We start from the raw sequence: 20154 nt of genomic DNA, 5'->3' as shown, positions 1-20154 counted from the left end.
CTTCCATCATCTCTTTTTAAGGCCTTTTCTGTCACTGGTTTTGTTTTAAATGTACAGGTCTTTTGCGCAGGACCCTTGTGGTATCTGAGACTTGTAATGAATATTTAATGATGTTGAGTAAAAGCTTTGAAGATATAATTTCTGTCCAATTATTGGCTCTGTCTCTGCCAGACAGTTAGGGGTGATTTAGCGGACTACTTGGTAAATGTAGACAGTTTATATGAAGCTGCTTCATATCATATCATTTAACAGCATGGCAATAAAACTGATGTTCACTTTAGGTCGTTGAGAAATTTTAATTTATTTTCAGAAAAACTAAGTTTGTACAAAATAACTTTGATGATAGGTAAAAATGTACAGTAGAAAACCGTAAAAAAAGTTCACATGAATCGATAATGATCAAACATTACTGAAAGACCTGAGTCCAGTTCCATCAGGTGTCCATTAAATTACAAGGAAAGCATAGGGTGGACACAATAACAGGGACACCTAACGGTAACTATCTGTAGCTTTTAAAGTTTCCATGAAGTTTAATTGACACAGTCTCAACCATAACTGATCAGTACAAGTGTCTCTGTTGTTGTGGCTACCTCATAGCTTGAGCATACGGGCATTGTGTCATCTGAATTCACTCCTGTGTCTACCAATGTGACTTTTAATGTTCCCAAAGGACTGAGATTGGCCAGCTGGGCAATAGTAGCTTGAAGACTTCAGTGTCAATGGTCCGAATGGAAAACAATGTTAGAAATAAAAGTGTATTTCACATGAAAGAAATCATGTGGTTAATAAACAAATGTAGGCAAATGCTAAAATGTGTAATTTTCTAGTAACGGGGAGGATTTTTTTAATAAACTCATGAATTTATTTGGTCCAAACTTGAAAACTATCACTATCCTTTCACTTGATGTCTCAGCTCCTCTGAGCCCACAAAACTGTATGCACTAATTGTGCTATCTGCATTGGGTACGTGATGGCATGCAGAAAGCCCCCATACACATTAAGGACAGACATGACCCGTGCGCAAAACTGGCTTTCCAAACTCAAATCGAGCTTGAAACGTCTTGCAGTGTATATCACAACATTCGGCACCATTCAGTTGTTCTTCTTCTGGCTCTTTCTGCTCGGAGGTGCACTGAACTGGACAATGTTGAAATATACAAATGATCCCAAGAAGTGCATGAAAGCGAAAACAGACACCAGCACAGGAAACAAGTCAGGCAGATGTGGTGGAGGGACGAGTGCTGCGCTCACGACACTCAAACCGGCCATGGCTGCGATGCAGATGTAGAACTGCAACAGAGACAAACAGAGTGAGTTGACCACAGGATCCAGCATCTCTGGAGTTTGACCCACACTAGGGACTAAGAGTCAGGATATTTATGAGCCGCTGCAAATTGCTGGAATACCCCTTTAATGATTACTCGTTGCCAAACTGCTTTACGTGATGAGAGAATTAATATCCCATACCAGAAAGTGTTTCTAGTAAAACAATGAAAAGACTGGGCACCTCAGGCTACGATCAAACTGTTGGCTTTTCCCATCATTTAAAGGTCCAGTGTGTAGAATTTTTTGGCATCTAGTGGAACGGACTTGGCAGAAATGGAACATAATATTCATAAGTATGTTTTAATCATCTTATAATCCCATGAAAATAAGAATTGTTGTGTTTTTGTTACCTTAGAATGAGCCCTTTATATCTACATAGGGAGCGGGTCCTCTTCCACGGAGCCCGCCATGTTGCACCGCCATGTTTCTACAGTAGCCCAGAACGGACAAACCAAACACTGGCTCTAGAGAGAGAGCCTTTTGCGTTTTTCGCAGCCACCGTAGCTTCTTCTACACATTTGGCAGGGGAGGGGGAGAGGTATTCAGTTGGTTGCAATCTGCAACCTCACTGCGAGATGCCACTAAATCCTACACACTGGTCCTTTAAAGTGTGACCATAATATAAAACCAATTAACGATTTAATTTACCTCCAGAGTTGCAAAAATAACTGATGGTGCGAGTGAGGTAATTCATGTGTCTATTTGGGCTTTATGAGCCAGGGCTAAGTCGGTGAGTAAGATGGAGGAAACACCTCGTGCCCACACCCGCCCTGCCACCCCAAACCCATGAAACCCTATCGCCATCATTGGGGCTCGCTATTTATGCTGCTTGTGTAAATAAATATATCTAGGCAAACCTGTGTTAATGACACGCGCTATAAAAAGACACCTTCTCTTAATCTCTGACACCCTACCAGTGCCCCTGTCGCTAAGGGGCTGGCGGTGCAGCCACTTCAGATGCGGTGGAAACTTAAATAAGTGATAAATAATTCTTTGGCTGGCAGCAGCTTTCATCCCTGGACAGCTTACACAGCTTACAGCGGCACATGATCTTTATTTATACAGTTGGGTATATCTTCTCACACGGTTGCAATTTAGGTCTAGTGCCACTTTCAAAGTACAGGCCACCTGGGATCCTGAAATCAGCACCGTTCTTATTACAAATGCATCAGCTGCACATCCTCCTCCATCCAAGTACAAGAGCAGACATGAACTATTAACATAATCTAGCAGTAATATATCTGCTTCGTTTACCGTCAGTCACTGAGCATGTGTCTTATCTAAAGCAAGTCTATACCTGGAGGGAAACCACACTTTAAACTTAAAGCCGCTGTGTGTATGATTGGAAAATGTGTAATTCTGACAACTCCTAGTGGTAGCATTGAAAAAGACACTGTGGCAGACAGCAACACACAACACAGCTGACCTGGTAACAATGAGCTGAAAGCAACACCGATTTTTTTATTGGGATTATTTAATTTCTTTACAAACAGAAATTTACGCCATCAGAGTAATTTGGATCGTTTTACACATAGGGGCTTTAAGTTTTTATATCAGCTCTATGTGTTTGTGTTGGATGAAGATGAAGACATGCAATATTGCAATACTTATCTGTCTTAAAAGGTATAAAGTAACTTGTATGACCTTTACTAACCTTACTGAACCACAATGATAGAAGTTACCTCCACCTATACAAACTTTTGGAATTGCTTCCCCCACCTACCAGCTGACATAAATCATAAAACCAAACTTATAGTTACTAACTTGTGTATCACCCCTGTGTGGATTTAATCTTTCACATACAAAGCGGGGCACATACAAGTCTTTTACTCATTGCCAGACACATGTTAGGAATTTCTTCATATTATCTCTTTATGCTGACATTTACCCAAAACTCATTTGGTGATTTAAAGATTAAAAGCCGTTTAGATTTCTATGTTAAAAACGGGTTTAAATTTGTTTAAAAACTTAAGGTTTTTAGACATCTAGGTTACATAAAACTAGAGCTGAAACATAAATTGATTAGTTGATTGACAGAAAGTTAATCGACAACTTTTATAGATTCATTGTCTCAGCAGCATTCAAATGACTATAGTCACTGAATTGCTGATGAAATGTTATATGTGTACAAGTCTAACTGTTGTAACCTAGCTGTCTAGATTACTTTTTACCTGCAAATTACCAAATCAATGCTTACTGGGCACTATATTGTTAGTCACTGTACCAGCAATTAGACACTGACCTTCCATCTCACTATACAGGCCAGGTCCATTTTGGGTAGGAAGAAAAGCAGCTTGCGGTAGTATCCCAGTCTGAGCTCTTCCTCTGAACTGTGCTCCAGTGCAGACAACAGATAAGTGCTGAAGAAGAGAAAGGCCATCGAGGTCACAACGTAGGGCACGAGCAGACCGTCTTTCAGAAACAGAGGCAGCATGCTGCACAGAGGGACAAGGACGAGAACAATGGTGCATTTACAGTTTAGAATTTTTAGGCATTTTCCAGATGTCTTTGTCTAGAGAAATGTACAATGACCCCAAACAGAGTGATGTGTAATGACTGCAAGGACAGGAAACAAGAATCATATACAGATGTTGCCTTGTGCAATGTTAATATACAGTACGCAGCGCAATGGTGATTGTTATGGACATATATTAAAAAGAAATCATTTCTATCCTACATTTCAAAGACGACACACGTAATAGATTTTCATGTAGATCCATCCAACAGTATGTCATTAAGTTTAGTATCATTTGTTGAGTGAAGGGCAACATTAAACCACGGAGCTTTTATCCAGCAGGCCCGCACAAGCACTCTGTCCCTTGGGTAGAGATGACTGACATTCATGCCAAGCGTATCTTAGTTTAGCAGAGGGGCATGGACAAGAACAACAGTTGACTCATAGTAAATCGCACATCACCCCAGCTTATAAAAACCTATCCACCAGCAACAAACCACTCATTCTGATTTTTACTAAAACAAAAAAGCTCCATTCAGCAGATAAACATTTTAGAAATACATACTTCGTCAATTTAAAAACAGACTGGCTGCATTCTGTCCTCTTCAAATTGCTATGCTTGAGCAATCATGCAGCCAATTATGCTAACAAAAGATGTATTTTTTTTTAAATGGCTGAGTGCTGGAGAGGATGCAGATTATGTCCATGTCAGACTGTACTGAGAAACAGCTACAGAATGACCCCCTGTCCCTACACAACGCACACTTAGACGGCAGGCATGCAGACTATGCTGTGTAATCCCCAGATATCCTTATACTAAACCACACGCACAACAATTAGTGCTGCCGGAAGAATTTAACAACAGCTGGTGAAAGTTAGATGGAGCATTTGCAACACTACTCGTCTTTTCCATTCACGGTCCTCACCTTAACCCAAATCTCCGATACATTTGGGGGTTTTAGGATTATTTTTATGGCATTTTTCATTTGACAGTTAACAAATGAGAGACGGAAAAGACTGGGAGACATGAAGATAGGTGATATGTGATAGAGGAATGCCAGATTTATGTGGTTTGTGCCAATTTAGCTGCCAGGACTGTGGCTACAAGTGTCAATTATAGAATATGGGTAAAGAATAAAATGTAATGTCACAGTAACACAAGTAGAATAGTAGAAGTAGAAGAAAAACAAGTCGGTGTACTGACTCAGTAATGTCTGGCATCATTTTTTATACTATTAGCAATTATAAGTGAGTGGTCATACCAGACCAAGTAAGGCTGTAGTTGTAAAATCCCTGAGTGTATTCAGTTGAGCAAGGATGCAATTTAATGCTTACTAATTAACTTATCATTTGTGTTATTTCCTCTTTCAGCAATTACAATAGTCTCACTCCATAATTTCAGGCAAACTCTGACTTAGTTGATCTTATCCCAATGACAATAGGAAGTTCTATTTACTTAAAGCTTTCTGCTCTTTTCCACCATCATTAATAATGATTGGTATTGAAAAAATGTTCCAGCTACAGCACAGGTGGCAGACTTGTTGTGGATGGTTGCATGGAAACCTGATGTTTATTAAATCTCGACGGAAATGACAGCCAGTTAAGTTTCGAACAGACTTTACAGGCATTTCTCAACAGCATGGAATGAAGGGCTGCTCCAAAAACTGTCAATGTGCGGCCAATATTTTGTCAAACAAATGATGACTTTATTGTAGTAAAACATAAATTAAAAGAAAAAAAATACATCTTTAACTAAAGGCTGAGACTCAGAATGAGTCTGTAATATCTATCTGTTCCATGGATGCAAAACAAGAAAATAAAATACTCATCTACATCCTGCACAGAAAAGCTATTGGACCTCTGACATGAACAACAATGGAGACTGATATCCAGCTTTCATCCATCTACTAGCTGTGTTTAGTTACTGGTCCACAGTTTGAATGTGACAGTGGTCCTTCCCCCCCATGCAGTCTCACCTGAACGTAGAGGCCTGTAGGAACCAAATGGCAATCAGGGGGAGGTCATTCAGCAGGAGGCAAACGGGCCTAGAAAAGATCAAAGTTGGACGTACACACTGTTATGCACACTCTACAGTAAGGACAGATTAATATTAATTTACAGTCAGGCGGGAAGAAAGGCCACGTTAGGTCAGAGCTGGATGTGAACTGATATCATGTGTTTAGAATATCAAAGCTCCTGACCAGATAGGACACCCGCATGAATTGATTACTGACAGTACTGTCACTGACCTCACAAGGCAGTCAATGTTCTTTATACCATATAATTTTATATCAGTCTATGCCTTTTAGTGTATGTATGTATGACACTGTAAAAGTTTCAATAATTGAGGTTAAAAATCAAACTTCTACTTGAACTAAATATTTATTTTCTACATTAAGACCAAATATTGCCACGGTGATAAATTTATGACAGTTTGCCTGCGTCAGTGCTAGCCCGGTGATAGTTGTACACTGTGCTCCGAGGGGGGCACTTTCCACCGGTCCCTGAGCCCATAATTACAGCCAGTGCTCTTTGGCGATCCTGTTACAGCCCAATAATTGATCCTGCGCAAACAACGCCCCGAGCTGCCGCCTGCCATTCTTTCCTAATCCCTGGACATGCATTACTGATTGATTCAGGGGGACAGGTGGGAGATATAACTCAATAGTTAATAAAGCAACAATCTACCCTAATCTAGATTAATAGATGAGCCCAGATCTAGGAGCCAAATCCCTTGCTGTTGAATCTATCCAAGGCTTCACTCTCTACCTACAGCAGCCACAGCTTTATACATTGATGGGAATGGTAATGAACCACACACACACATGCACATCCTCGGGCTTATGTGTGCAAGTGCTGCATTTAGTCTGTTAAATATTACTGTCTTACACACACACACAGTACATATCATGACAATGGAAGCTGAGAGGGCTGCTTTTGTGTCTGTGCGGCACAGAGTATGATGACAGAGGTGAATAATACCTCAGTTAGCAAGTCTGTACTTAAATAGATTGTTGCTCTGCAACTCTGGGAGTACAGCACAGGGATGACGTCACGTTTCATAAAGTGTTAATGTATTCAAATCATTACTCTGCAGGACCGAGAAGTGAAGTCAGGAGAAGGGGAAGGGCTCCTTTTTGAGTAGAAACTAAATCTATGACTGTGAATACTTGAGATATCTCTAGATATGGAAAGTACAGATTGTACTCATTGCCATCGCTGCTTTTACATGTTAACAAATCAAATCACCCAGTGAGACAAAGCCTCAAGAAGTAACAGTACTTACAAGGAAGCCAAAAGGATGGATTTCTCATGGACTTGAAAGGAGAAGAGGAAAAATGCCAGAGATGAATTGACCTAAAAGTGACAAAGATTTTTTAGTAAAACAGTTGCTATTGTTACTGAACAATAATACTTAATAGCATACTTTTAAGTAAAGCCAGTAAAAGAAAGAAATGTGTATGAACAGAGCCATAAAACATGTTCACATTGTAATTATATATTGATAATATGTCAGAAAGATATTCAAATACAGAAAGATCTTAAATAAAAGAGAAATATTAAATAAAATATCTGATGTTTAGCCTACAAAAAGGTCTTTTTCTCTCTGTAAAGTGAGGGTCAGTACAATCGGCTTGCTATTATTTTGAAATCAGTCAGATAGTCTGTTCTCACCCAGGCCTAAATCACTCACCAGGGCCAGTTTAAACTGCCAGAAGGTGGGCTTCGTCAAAAGCCTGAGGCAGGACGGTAGGACTGCCAGCAGAGTGCAGGCAAAACTGAAAAAAAGAGCATTCAGGTGATCTCAAATTAGCACCACAGTGGAAAAATTAAGTTAGTACAGTAGAAAAAAATGATTACACAGCAAAAGACATGTAGAGTAAAACAAATTTGGAGGTGATATGAAAAATTGCATTTGCACATCTTTCTGTTATGTTGAAATGCCTTCATGTGGAAACTGACCACTACTACTGACTATATAACTAAATATAACAAATACACACAAACAAATCAGATTTTAATGTCAAATGCAAACGATCAACATCAAACTGTGGATCCGTCTCGTTCTTTCCCAGACACCGCCTGCTCTGCAACTACTGTAAGGCGTCAGCTATGTGGGGAAATGACCAAATACTGGCCCCTGTCAGAGGGTTACCAGGCATTAGTTTAACCCTTCAATTGTCACCTGCTGGGGGGTGTAGGCACTGTAAGCGAGTGACTATGTGTCAGTGCGAATGTGCATAAATGTGATGAGAGGTCAGGCAGCGAGTTTGAGGATGCGAGAGCAACAATGTGTTTGCACTACGAATTGTATTGAAAGCTGTTATGTGAACACAGACAGATGCAGAAGGGCCAGAAAGACAGACTGTAGTAATAAATAAACAGCAAGTGAGTACTTAGTGTGTATGAAAGCGAGTGTGTTATGCATGTGTTATGTGTAGGGCAGGGTTTTGTGGTCCGGAAGGACATGGATCACTTTTCACAGCTGATTCATTCTATGTACACAGTACACCCACACCAGCGCATTTAGCAATCCACTCCCTCTGCCAAAAAGACAAGAGTGTTTTTCATTTGTTTGAAATGCACTACAGTCAAAGAAGTCCCACTTGATCCCTGGACTTAGCAGTCTGGCAGAAACGTGTCCATGCTGCGAACATAGGACTCCTAAATTTAGCGTGCTGGGTTATTTAAGCGGGCTCCACCATGACACAACTGTTGCATCAAGTTTTTCTCACAGTGGTTGTACAGGTCCTCAGCTTTTGGTCAAAATGACTTATTCAAATACTTCCTAGGATGCTCTGTGGAGACCAAAGGCCGGTGTCCGATGTTTCTTCAACTCAACTATGTCTTCTCATTTGTTTCTCTGTGTCATCCACTTAAATAAGTTCTTCCTATCAGGTTCATTAACTTAGCTTCTATCTCTGTACATGACACATGCTTTGATAGCTCCTCAAGCAATTCAACCTCTTGTCACCACATTTCCAAAAACAGCTGTGACTTCATGTTCAGAAGTTCCTCACAAGATGTTTCCTTGAGGGATGATCTTATTTCTACCCTGCTGGATCACAGTCTTCATTCCCTTGGGCGAGCTCTGCTTTCCCAGGAAATGAAAGGAGTCAAAACAAGAGACAGGAGGCAGGGGTTCCGATAGAAAGACAGAATGACGCAGCAAAAGAGAGAAGCAAACCATGAAAGATAGAGGAGGAGAATGAAGTGAAAGCTTGTTAGATAGATAGAGGGATTACCTGAGGTAGAGCTGGGAGTCCCTGGACAGAATGGATCTGATCTTTATCAGGATGTTCAAGCTGCACCATGTGTTGGCCACCTTATCCTGTCAAAACAAGTACACCACTTTGGTTAAATGAGAAATGATGTCAGGTCAAAACGACAAAAACTGTTTACAGTTCAACAATAAAAAAAAAAAAAAATCCATTTTGAAGAGAAAGCAAATAAGTGGCATTGCTGTAAGTAATTATTTCCCTTCTGAACATGCAATAAAAATTCCTCAGGGATTCCAGGGGGACATTTGAACAGGACGGCTCAAAGTTCGGAGCAGTTGTAGTTTCTGCATAAGCAGCAGATACAGACCAACCACAGAGCTCTGCTTAACTGACTCTGATCAACACATCATGTCAATATGTTGAACAGTTCTCTATATAATTACATTTATTAGTTTTTATAATTCATTCAAATGATATTTATGAAAACTAGGGCTGCAACTGATGCTAATTGTCACTGTCGATTATCTGCCGATAATTTTCTTTATTAATTGATACATTTTGTTCTATTTAATTTTATTGTTTTATTCTATTCTAACTTAAAATATCTGTGTGTGTGTGTGTGTGTCTGTGTGTTTAGCGTGGATGGGGCTAAAACTGCATTTCCTTCTGCAATCCTGTATTGTATGACAATAAAACTGAACCTTGAAAATTGCTTTGCTTATAAAATGTCAGAAAATAGTGAAAAACGTCCTTCACAGTTTCCCAGAGCCTGAAGTCACATCTTCAAATTTTATCTGACCAACAGTCCAAACCCCAAAGAGATTCTATTTACAACGATATAAAAACAGAGAAAAGCAGCAAATCCGCACATTTGGGAAACTGAAGCTAGAGAATGTTCAACATTTGTCAAAAACGACTAAAGCGATTCATCAAAATAGTTGCCGATTTATTATCTGTCCGTCAACTAATTGATTATTTGACTAGTCGTTGCAGTGCTGGTGCTAGTTTATCTCATGTGACACCATCTCAGTTCTGTACTGGTTTTGTGAATAATCCGTAAAAATCAATCTTTAAAGGTTCGTGAATGATATAGAGGATATGTTACACCCTTAATGCGAGCCTAAAAAGACTTGTGGTTTATAAGAGATGAGGAGGGCGTTACTGCGCGGTTCAGTTGATTTAAGGGTTTAAGCAGTTGTGCAGGGATCAGATGATATTGAGGCTCAAGCCGCCACTGTGCACCATGATATCACACAACACAGAGACAGCGTGACTAGATCGACTTCATCACTCCGCTGTGGATGGTTTCGGTGTGTGGCCCTGTCTAGAAAGCCTATTTCTAGCGCCCTCGCTCTCCTCCATGCTACAGCTGCTCACAGCACAGCTGTGTGGATCTTAATGGCAGCCTAGTCAGCACTGGGCCTTTCAGGATTGTGTTGTCTCAGCCCCATCATTCCCTCTTTCCTCTCAGCCTTCCCGCTCCAAATAACCACTACGGGAATGTTCCTGGACGTCGCCTGAAGGCAACACATGAACGAGGGGGGGTTCTCATCAGCAAATGCAGGAGTGAGAGAGAGCGGCGGGGCTCCTTCACCTATATGCTAGCATGGAATTTCACAGGGGGAAGCATTTGGTGCCATTTTTGTGAGCAGGCAGCAACGTGAGACGCCAGAATGCAGCTCAGTGGGTAAACTTACAACTGCTCCCTCCCAGAAGCCGCCACGACCACCAGTCACCAGCCCTCCTCCTCCTGCTCCCCCACCACCCCTTCTCACCCCTGTCCCCTTGTCCAAAGCTTCTGCTTACGTGCACAATTTCACAATTAGTTCAGGACGACTCGCCCCAGCAGCCTCACATGCTGTCGTCACAGGGGAGTATAGTGTCTCTCACACCCTGTGTATTATGTTTGCATCATTTCGTTGAACAAATACTGCCACAGCGCACGCTGCCATCCACTCCCCGGGTAGAATTTTCAATTACTTCTCACATCCATGACACCTTGTGGTGGGTGCCACCTCGGGGAACGGGACAAGAGGGGGGTTACAGGGTTTCAGAAATGAGAGCTGCAAACCTTGGCCTCTGAGCTGTCTGTCACACATGCAAGCACTGCCACACACACACACACACACAGCTACTTTACCTTTGTCACCTCAATGACAGCTTTCAACACTGCCGGCTGCGGACTTGTTTCAAGTACTCCTTATCACTGTTCACTATCCCTTTCCTTTTAATTAATATCATATTCCAAGATCCTCTCTTCTCTTTGAGGCTACGACTGTCTGACCGCAGTATACAAATATGTGTGCAGTCAAATATACACGTCTGATTTCCAAAACTGTCAGTCGCGGGGAGCAGTTGTCAGATGTGCTCTGATATGCCTAAAGTGCAGAGCTGGCCTCACTCAGCGGTCCATATGGCTAAAACATGGCAGTGCTATGAAGTGCTGAAAACACTGAGGCCATAAATTAGTTAGATTTATCTGTATGCTCCTACACCTCCCAGAGATAGAGTGAAACTGATCGCCTGACCTTTTCACAATTTTATTCCTCTGTTTTCTTTGATCCTGCAGGGTATCCATTTCAGACTGCATAAGCACTGAAGGGTGGAAGCGTGTTTACCATGCTGAGAATATGGATCAGTGTGTAGGGCACGAGGAATGCCACACAGGTTGTGTCTGACTTTCATACAAGCATTAAAGCCTCGTGTTATATAAACTGTAAAAAAAAAACAACTATGAAATGAAGACTTAAACTTCCTGGAGTGCCGTTAAAGGATAAGGCTGCTGATTTTTCTATATTTTCTTATGGTCAGCAAATCTCATGTGCAAAGCCAAACCAACAATGAACTCATCCTACTAAGTATTGGTGAGTGTATCTGAAGTCTGAAATATCTTATTCCTCATTGCCGTAGAACTTTGTTGTTGTCCAAAAACTATTCAAAACATGTCAGTGAGCTGCACCATTGTCCTGGGTGACATATTCTTTCACCACAAAGAGTTTTAGGCACAGTAGTTTGATACTCCAAAGACTAATAACAGAGAGTGTGTAATGGTGTGGCTCATTGACAAGTTTTTAAAAGTTATTAGATAACAACGGAGGTCTACGGAACAGAGGAATAAGATATATCAAGCTTTGGATACACACACAATACTTGTAAGTCATTCACAATAAGAACAATATAGACATTGTCAGCCATCCTGCACAATTAGGCATAAACAGAAAAATCTGACTAATAATGTGATCTGCAAAAAAAAATCCTAAGGTGTCAAACAGCCTTTTTTCTTTTTCTCTTTATCTGGATTATAATTTAGATTGATACCTCACTGTATTTTGTCTTATGATGGATCAAATACTCTGTGTCAAGATCATATCAGGTGTATTATGCAAAATACTGACTTCCAGGACCAACTGTTCATTACTTTGAGTGAGTACCACAGTCTTTTGCCTAAAGATCAGCCACAAACCAATGTCAAGAAAATTATGTTACATATACCCATTACAGTAAGAGGCTTTAGGGTAAACAGAAACATAACAGCATCTCTGTTGGATCATAATATCTCAAAAGACGGCATTACATACATTTTATCTTTAAAGCCATAAAAAAAAATCCCACAGGCTTATCAAGTAAAAATGCCTAACATATTTTATTCATGTTATTGATGGAATTTGGAATTTCAGGACATTTTATTACTATAATTATGGTCACATTTAATCATGAATTTCTCAGAAACTTCCCTGGGACACACATTCTTATGCATACCACCAAAAAAGGTTGTGAGAAGGTTAACCATCTGCACCACCTCAGGGGCAGGTGAGACTTCAATGGAAACCGTGTACAGAAGTGTACACATGACCTTCCAGTCTTTGTGTGGCTCCTCTAATCTCCAGGCCACCCTATGTGTTTCACAATATTACCCTCTTCCACTTTAAATGACATATTTGGATCGCGTGTTACAAGCTACTATTCTTAAGAGTACAAGTGTTTTTTTGATAAGACTAGTTCTCAAGGGAAGATTCAACCACTCAGATGTGGTTTTTTTAGGCTTTTTCATTCAAGAAACTCCGCTGTACCTCAAACAGACCACGAGCCACGGGAAAAATCCTCCTGACCACCTGCAAGGCCTGGCTGGGGTCAGACAGGAAGGGCAGCCAGCAGAGGGCAAAAGTCACCAACACTGTTGCAGCAATTCTCACCAACTGGAACATCCTACATGAAGAGGGTCACACAGAGAGACATGAATTAACTCAGAGATTTACTGTAAAAAACACATGAAAAAAAAGGCAGTAAAGTAATTTCTAACATAATTTTGTCTTTTTTTTTTGTAACTGAAATTTCTAGATTTATGTCTACTTGTATTGCCGAAACAATTAGTAAGTACATGTCTGCAAGTCCTAAATTTGGGATTTGACCCCTCTGTTGAGGAATGCAGTGAAAGCCATGCATCAGCTGAGAGTCTTTAGTGTAGGTCAGGCTATCTTGTCAGCTGTAACTGTGAAGCTGCTGGTTAAGTTGCACACACAGGCATAGCTGAGGAGTTTGGGCATGGCGAGAGTGTCATCTGGACATATCTTTCCCCCCGGCTCTTCTAATCCAGCTCTCCATTTGCTACTAAATGCCCTTGGTACATTGTTACTAGATAAACAGACACTGGACACACTAGTAACAGCATCCAATCTGATTACCTCAGTCATTCTGTGGCTCTCCTGAGAACAGCGCTCTCTTACAGACTGACCTTACATATCTGCTTTAGAGCATTCATTTGACGCTTGTATGCAGAATGATAAAACAATATAATAAATGCTGGCTTGGGACATTTTGTATCTAAGGTTGTAGTGATGGAGTTTGCCAGGGGGTTGCTTTATTCAGGCATAAGTTGGGATCATCGCTGACTGCAAGAAAGAATATTTAGAAATATGACTGTCTTTTACTATACTTTCTAGGGCTGCAACTAACGATTATGTTCATTATTGATTAATCTGACTATTTTATTTCTCTTTTTGTGTGTAAAATGTCCAAAAATTGTGAAAAATGCTCATTATAGTGGTAGTGACATCTTCAAATTTCTTGTTTTGTTCAACCAACAGTCCAAAAGCAAAAGATATTCAGTTCAGATCCTCACATTTGAGGGGCTGGCACCAGCAAATGGCGTTTTTACTATAAAAATTACTAAAACGATTATTTGATTATTAAAATAGTTGGTGATTAATTTTCTGTTGACCAACTAATCGATTAATCAGCTAATTGTTGAAGATCTAATCCTTTCTTAAAAGAAGGTAGGAAATACGATAAATCCCATCTGTTGCTCTCCTTTTTTTGTTTTATTTCTTTTTCTAGTGTGTCTCAAATGATTTAAGCCTTTGATCACAATGTTTTATAAATGCACTGTGGCTTTACCTCTATAATAATGGTTGCTCACCATTTTGGTGATTTACGATCTAAAAGTTGCTAACATTATTGCTCTAGATCAGTGATTCCCAACCCAGGGACACTAGAAAGGATCTACATGGAAGTACATGGAAAGTAGCTCAGATAATTAAAAAAAAAAAAATCATGATTTAATGATATTTATCCACATATTGTGTTCAGGAGGCAAATAAAAAAACAAACAGTATTATAAATTGTGTGATGCCAATCACAAGTGAGAGTGTGTGAAAACTAGTTGGCAGAAAGAGAAACCTACAAAAAGCTACAAATAATTGATAAATGGTTGTAATGTCCAGTTTCTGACACTTTGAATGGTAGTAGTATGAATACAAACTTGACTGACAACTGAAAAAAAGAGACCAAGTCTAAACTTCAACCATTCCATTATTATGTCTTGTATGGACTCACATATGCCGCAGATCCACCACAGCTACTATGTTTTCTCTGCGGTGAAATACCTTCAAACTATCACGGGTGTGTGATGAAGGGTACCTGAGCCCATCAGATAGGGCTGTGTGGGTAAGCTGAACAAAAAAATGGTCAGAGCCACTGCTCTAGATAACTGCATACCTCAGCTAAATGCACCAAAATGTAAAGAAAATAAATGTTAAGTTTAGATGTGAAAAGAAAGAAAAGATAAAGACACCAACAAATAGACTCACCCTCGCCCCATCAGGCCCAGTTTGACACACTTTCCCAGTAGGTAGCAGAAGAAGGGCAGTGCATGGTACAACTCCATCTGTTTGTAGTTGAGAGCCAGGGAGAAGGCCATGGAGCCCAGCGCGTCCCAGCCCAGACCCAGAGCCAGAACCCCCCACAGGGCAAAGCCCAGGCTCACTACATTGTACCTGATACTGTTAAGGTCAATATTGTATCAAGAGCATCTACATGAAGAAGGTCAAGTCTGTTTTTTGTGGAGGTAAACAAATCAATGAACAAATTTTTCCCTGTTAAAAGGTTTTTTTGGGGAGTTTTCTATTCAAATCAAGGGTCTAAGGATAGAGGAGGTTATGATATTGCACTATATAAATAAAAATTGACTTGACTTGATTGATATGAGACAAGCACATGTGTTCAGTTCACAATAATGTAAAAAACGAAACAAAACACTTGGTTTTTGTCTCACTTTTAAAAAAAATTGTGTCTATTGGCTCTCTTGGTTCTATCATGATACGATAGAATGACGAGAAACCACATGAACGAAATAAGATTACTGCGTCTAAAGTCCACTAGTGTTTCTTTCCAATTTATCTCATCATCTCATGTTATCATTTTATTTTAATAGTGACCACCTCTATCCAGGAACAGGCCTTTAAAGTCAATGGCTGCAACTTTGAACATTAGCATTTCATTAGATCAAACTTATTTAATGTAATAAATACACCTGTACACAAAGGATACTGGAAATGTCCATGGTCAATAAGAATTAGCCCTGGATAAAGCAGGAAGCAGAGCAGAGTGCAAACCTGGGAAAAAAAGAGTATTTATAAGTTGATGGAAGGGAAACGTAACAACACTGAAATGACAATCTGCTGATTATTATTAATATAGCACCATATAGGCACAATGACTCTTGTGTCATTAAGACAAATCTTAGTTGTTCTAATCATTCATTAATCCCCTGTACTTCCTTTTTAGGGTCATAGGGTGCCAGTCCCACCATTCAAGCTGGTATGTGTCTGTTGTAGCTACTGATCTTGTAATAACAGTTTGATAATGTTGGACCTTGTGAAAATATTCCAAAATATCCCTCTAAACTTAATGAAGACCCACTGAAATGCAGAAACTTCCTGGAAAATGGAATAGCATCATATTATCATATTGCAATAATGACTTCATAATTCGAGCAGTGCTGTAATTTGTTTTAATAAGGGCGAGTTCAGGCTGAGAGAAAAAAGGGCTCATTTTGGTCTTTTAGATGAAAACTGTTAGATACCATACTCTGCGTGTGTCTTACCTTTTTCTTAGAGGATCCATCACACAGGCAGAAACAATATAGAACCACAGCAGGGATGTATATCAACAAATCTGCCGCCAGGACTGAGACAGAAAGACAGAAGCGTATCATACAGTGTCTGATTTGTGTTGCAAATAATGTATTTTAATGATGTTGGCTGGATGACACCACACCAGCTTATCATTCAAACTACGAATCAATTGCTGCATATAAAGTCTTATCATCTCAGCAGGTGTAATGTCTTCTGACCCGTCACAACACATTTATTACAGTCAGCAAATTAAGTATGTCAATGATCATGAAGCACGGAAGATCTCTGTTCTACTTCCTCATGGTTACTGTACCTGTAGCTCTCATGAATAACTTGTGTTCTGGACTTTCATAACCTCTGGATTTATGGAGCTCCACCCATTCAGGGTTTATTATCTTGGCTCTGCAGGACAAAAAATAAATGATTTAGATTGTTTTTATTGTTTCGATAATACTGAAAAAGACACTAAAATGCAGGTAATGGCAAGTGATTTTGACCAGTTCTCACATAGAAGAATACAGAAGCAAATAAAATATCAATGTATGCCTTATCCGCACTGGCATGACTACACAAAAACTCTCTTGGGACCTGAAAATGTGCATGATTGGTCCTGTTCTTCATTTATCTTTATTTTAAAATAATACTTACATATGAGCACAGATCAGACTGTGGTAGGCAGTCAGAGGAGGATAGTCAAGACCCCAGTAGTTCAAGTCATTGTCAGTGGTGTTGAAGTACCTGGAGGAGGCAATATAGTACACATATTTATTCTGAAACTCTGCAGGAAATTTATGACAAGCTATAATTACAGGCCGAAGGTTTTATCGGTAGATATTTTATATTGCATAGTCTCAGATTGGGCTGCACTGTCACACTAAAGTATCTTATCATATTAATACATGATGCATAGAGAATACCTGCATCATGTTTCTGATGAGAAATATAGCAGGTTCAAATTGTAGTTTTGCTTAAGTGAGCTTTTGGATTTTTTGTTCATCCCACAATTTGGGTATTTTCATAAGGAAAATAACAACTAACAATTACTTCCATTATCGATTAATCTGATGATTATTTTCTCCATTAATCAATTAGTTCATGAAATGTTGAAATTTAGTGAAAAGACAACGTTCACAATTTCTCAGAGTCCGCTGTGATGTCTTTAATACTTCGCTTGTTTTGTGTGACTAACAGCTCAAAACCATCAGATATTCATTTTACTGTCCTATATGAAAAACAACAAATTGTCACATTTGAGAAGAGAGATTATCAAAATAGTTAATCGACTAATCGTTGCAGCTCTAATTTTTATGCAAGCGACAGAAGGCCTTCTGGTCCTAGCATTAGATCTGTTTGTCTGTGTGTTGAATCAGAACCACTTCCTAATAATTCACCCTTTAAAAGAAGTTAACTTATGTCTTCACTAAAGGTTATAACTATTTACTCGTGCTTTATAGATCGGTTATAAACCATTTAGAAGGACAACTTTTGGGTTGCCATTTCGTAAAAAAAAACAACTTTTGCTGGTTATCAAGTCTGCAGTCACAAATGTCAGTAACTTGTTCATAAAAGAAAATAGTCTGCAGTTAATAAATCATAAATAAAAGGTATTTACAACAAATCATCCTGTCTACAGTACTCAGAAGTAACATTCAAATCATAATGAACTGCACAGCAAGTTATAAATACAAAGCAAGTATCATGCTGGAGGAGGGTAAACACCAGCCAAAAGGAGAGACGTCTCACTCTTTTTGGGGGCATGGATGCCTAAAACCAGGGCTCCAAAACAAGACACAACTTTTAAAAAGTGGTGGAGTGATTGAACACAGGACGTTTCAAACTGACCATTCCTGAAGAGGGAGGTTATAGGTGACTTCTTGCCAGTGTCTTTGAGCTTCGTAGTCGCCAAACATGGGAGATTTCCCCGCCCCTGGAGAAAAACCATTCAGCTGTTAGTCTGATGAATGGATGACAGACAGCAAAGAGCCAAACACACACATCAGACAACAGACTACCAACTCTTAAAGGACGGGTTCACAATTTTCAAGTCTGTCTTAAAACAACAGTCAGGGGCCCATATGAACACTGAAAGAGGTTTTCCTCGCTGTAATCATTCCTCCTGTTCATACTGGCCACATTTACAGGTTTTTTACCATCAAACTCCCTCTTTGTGTCTCCCCAGACAGTGCTGACCTGCGGTGGAAGTATAGTAACAAAAAGAGGGACATTGGCTCTAAAAAGACTGTAATGTTGAAAGAGATCTACTTGGTTTGACTAATTTGGACGACTGAAGCTTCAGATAAACTTTTAAATACATTCTCAGAAAGAGGACTGTGGATTTTGACCCCCATCACTTACATTGTAAGTGCATTATGAAGGGATCTTCTAATAGCCAGTACGAACAGGAGGAATAATTACAGCAAGAAAAACCTGTTTTACTGTTCATTTTAGCACCTGACTGTCGTTTTAAGAAATACTTGAAAAAAAATGTGAACTCGGCCTTTAACATCGCTAATGTGACCAGCTAGTTTTAGTTTATTTTCTGTCAATATTTAATGTAAATCAAAGCAGCAACAGTAAAGCAGACACATAAACAATGCAGTCGTTGAGCTGCACACACTTCCTACCTGAATACGAGGTTAACGAAACTCCCCATCTCACCACGACCCCGAGCAAAACACTAATGGAAACGAGACTCCACGTTTGCATAACTTTGAGAGGTAAAACGAGCTTTTATGGGAGAAATGAAAGCTAAAAAACCTGTTCAATGAAACAGGTATTAGAGTCTGTTTACGTTTCCTGTTCACGCTGTCCACCAACGCTTCGTAGCGCGTTCTCATTGGTCGATGGACGCTGACGCTCAGGCTAAAGAGACATGAGGCGTTCAGGAACACCCAGAAGAAGAGGAAATATTCAATTCATCGAATAATCGCTCAATAACTGAGGCAAGAATAATATTATCAAGCGAGCTTGAATAGTGGCTTTGCCAGATAGACTTAGAAGTGTTTTTGGGGTTACTCTAAAGGCCTGGTTACATCACTACATTCTTTGTTTAATTTAGTTTTTTAAAAACAAAGTTTCCCAGGTACATGAATGCATCATCACTTGAGATGAGATTTATGACAAATTATTAGATATTATGCATTATTTAGTATCTATTTGTCTTGTAATATCACAGTGCTGTATTTTTGATGGTGAATTTAGAGGTTAGTGGTTGCAGAAGTGTCCTATTCTGCAACAAATGAGTAAATAAGTATGCCTGAACTCATTATAATATAATAATAAAATAGGCTAATAAACACAGACTGAGAATAAAACTGATAAATGAATCAAAGTCAAGTGTAATTGCCCTTTTTACCTCATCTTTGCTAGTAAATATGTTGTTTTTTTTCCTGAATAATATCAGGATCATAAAGCCGGCCCATGTCTGTCAGACAATTTAAATATAGGCCTAACAATAACAATAACTGAAAACTATTTATACAGTATAAAGTCTATATTTATAATAACATATATTTGAGGCATCTCTGAAATTACAATATAAGGAACTGTTATTGTTATAAATGTAAATATACTGATGAGATGTATCTAAAATCCTGAAGATGGTATCTGACATCAAAAATAGCAAAACTTATTTTTAATGTCAGCAGAACGCAAACTTTTGTAGACTCCAGTTTATTTTTCTGTAAATTAGGGGCAAATAACTAGAGCTATGGTCTATGGTGTGTCTGGCACATATAGA

At 39.4% G+C, this 20154-nt stretch overlaps 2 protein-coding genes across 2 annotated transcripts in view; one reads left to right on the top strand and one right to left on the bottom strand.

Annotated features, from left to right (window-relative positions):
* LOC122989533 (integrin subunit beta 3 binding protein) overlaps positions 1 to 20154 on the top strand; it is a 51284-nt gene that overhangs the window by 10222 nt on the left and 20908 nt on the right. The gene's annotated exons all lie outside the window — the stretch shown is intronic.
* alg6 (ALG6 alpha-1,3-glucosyltransferase) lies at positions 310 to 19237 on the bottom strand. Its single transcript, XM_044362486.1, has 14 exons — positions 19040 to 19237; positions 18258 to 18342; positions 17064 to 17153; positions 16729 to 16817; positions 16385 to 16467; positions 15829 to 15893; positions 15090 to 15275; positions 13074 to 13209; positions 9028 to 9113; positions 7476 to 7560; positions 7068 to 7138; positions 5758 to 5826; positions 3569 to 3761; positions 310 to 1290 (listed from the first exon to the last, which is right to left on the bottom strand). Exons 1-14 carry the CDS (start codon positions 19119 to 19121, stop codon positions 1093 to 1095), a joined length of 1518 nt encoding a protein of 505 aa, XP_044218421.1. The 5' UTR covers positions 19122 to 19237; the 3' UTR covers positions 310 to 1092.

Source organism: Thunnus albacares, chromosome 9 (genome assembly GCF_914725855.1).
Source record: "Thunnus albacares chromosome 9, fThuAlb1.1, whole genome shotgun sequence".
Classification (NCBI taxonomy): Eukaryota; Metazoa; Chordata; class Actinopteri; order Scombriformes; family Scombridae; genus Thunnus; species Thunnus albacares.
This window is presented reverse-complemented; position numbering and strand designations above follow the sequence as displayed.

Excerpts from the sequence above, each read along its gene's own strand:
- alg6 (XM_044362486.1), bottom strand. The coding sequence starts at position 19,121 with ATGCAAACGTGGAGTCTCGTTTCCATTAGTGTTTTGCTCGGGGTCGTG. Across the intron at positions 15,894-16,384 it reads ATGGATCCTCTAAGAAAAAG|GTTTGCACTCTGCTCTGCTT; the intron begins GTAAGACACACG and ends TTTTTTTCCCAG. Across the intron at positions 7,139-7,475 it reads GGCAGTTTAAACTGGCCCTG|GTCAATTCATCTCTGGCATT; the intron begins GTGAGTGATTTA and ends TGTCACTTTTAG.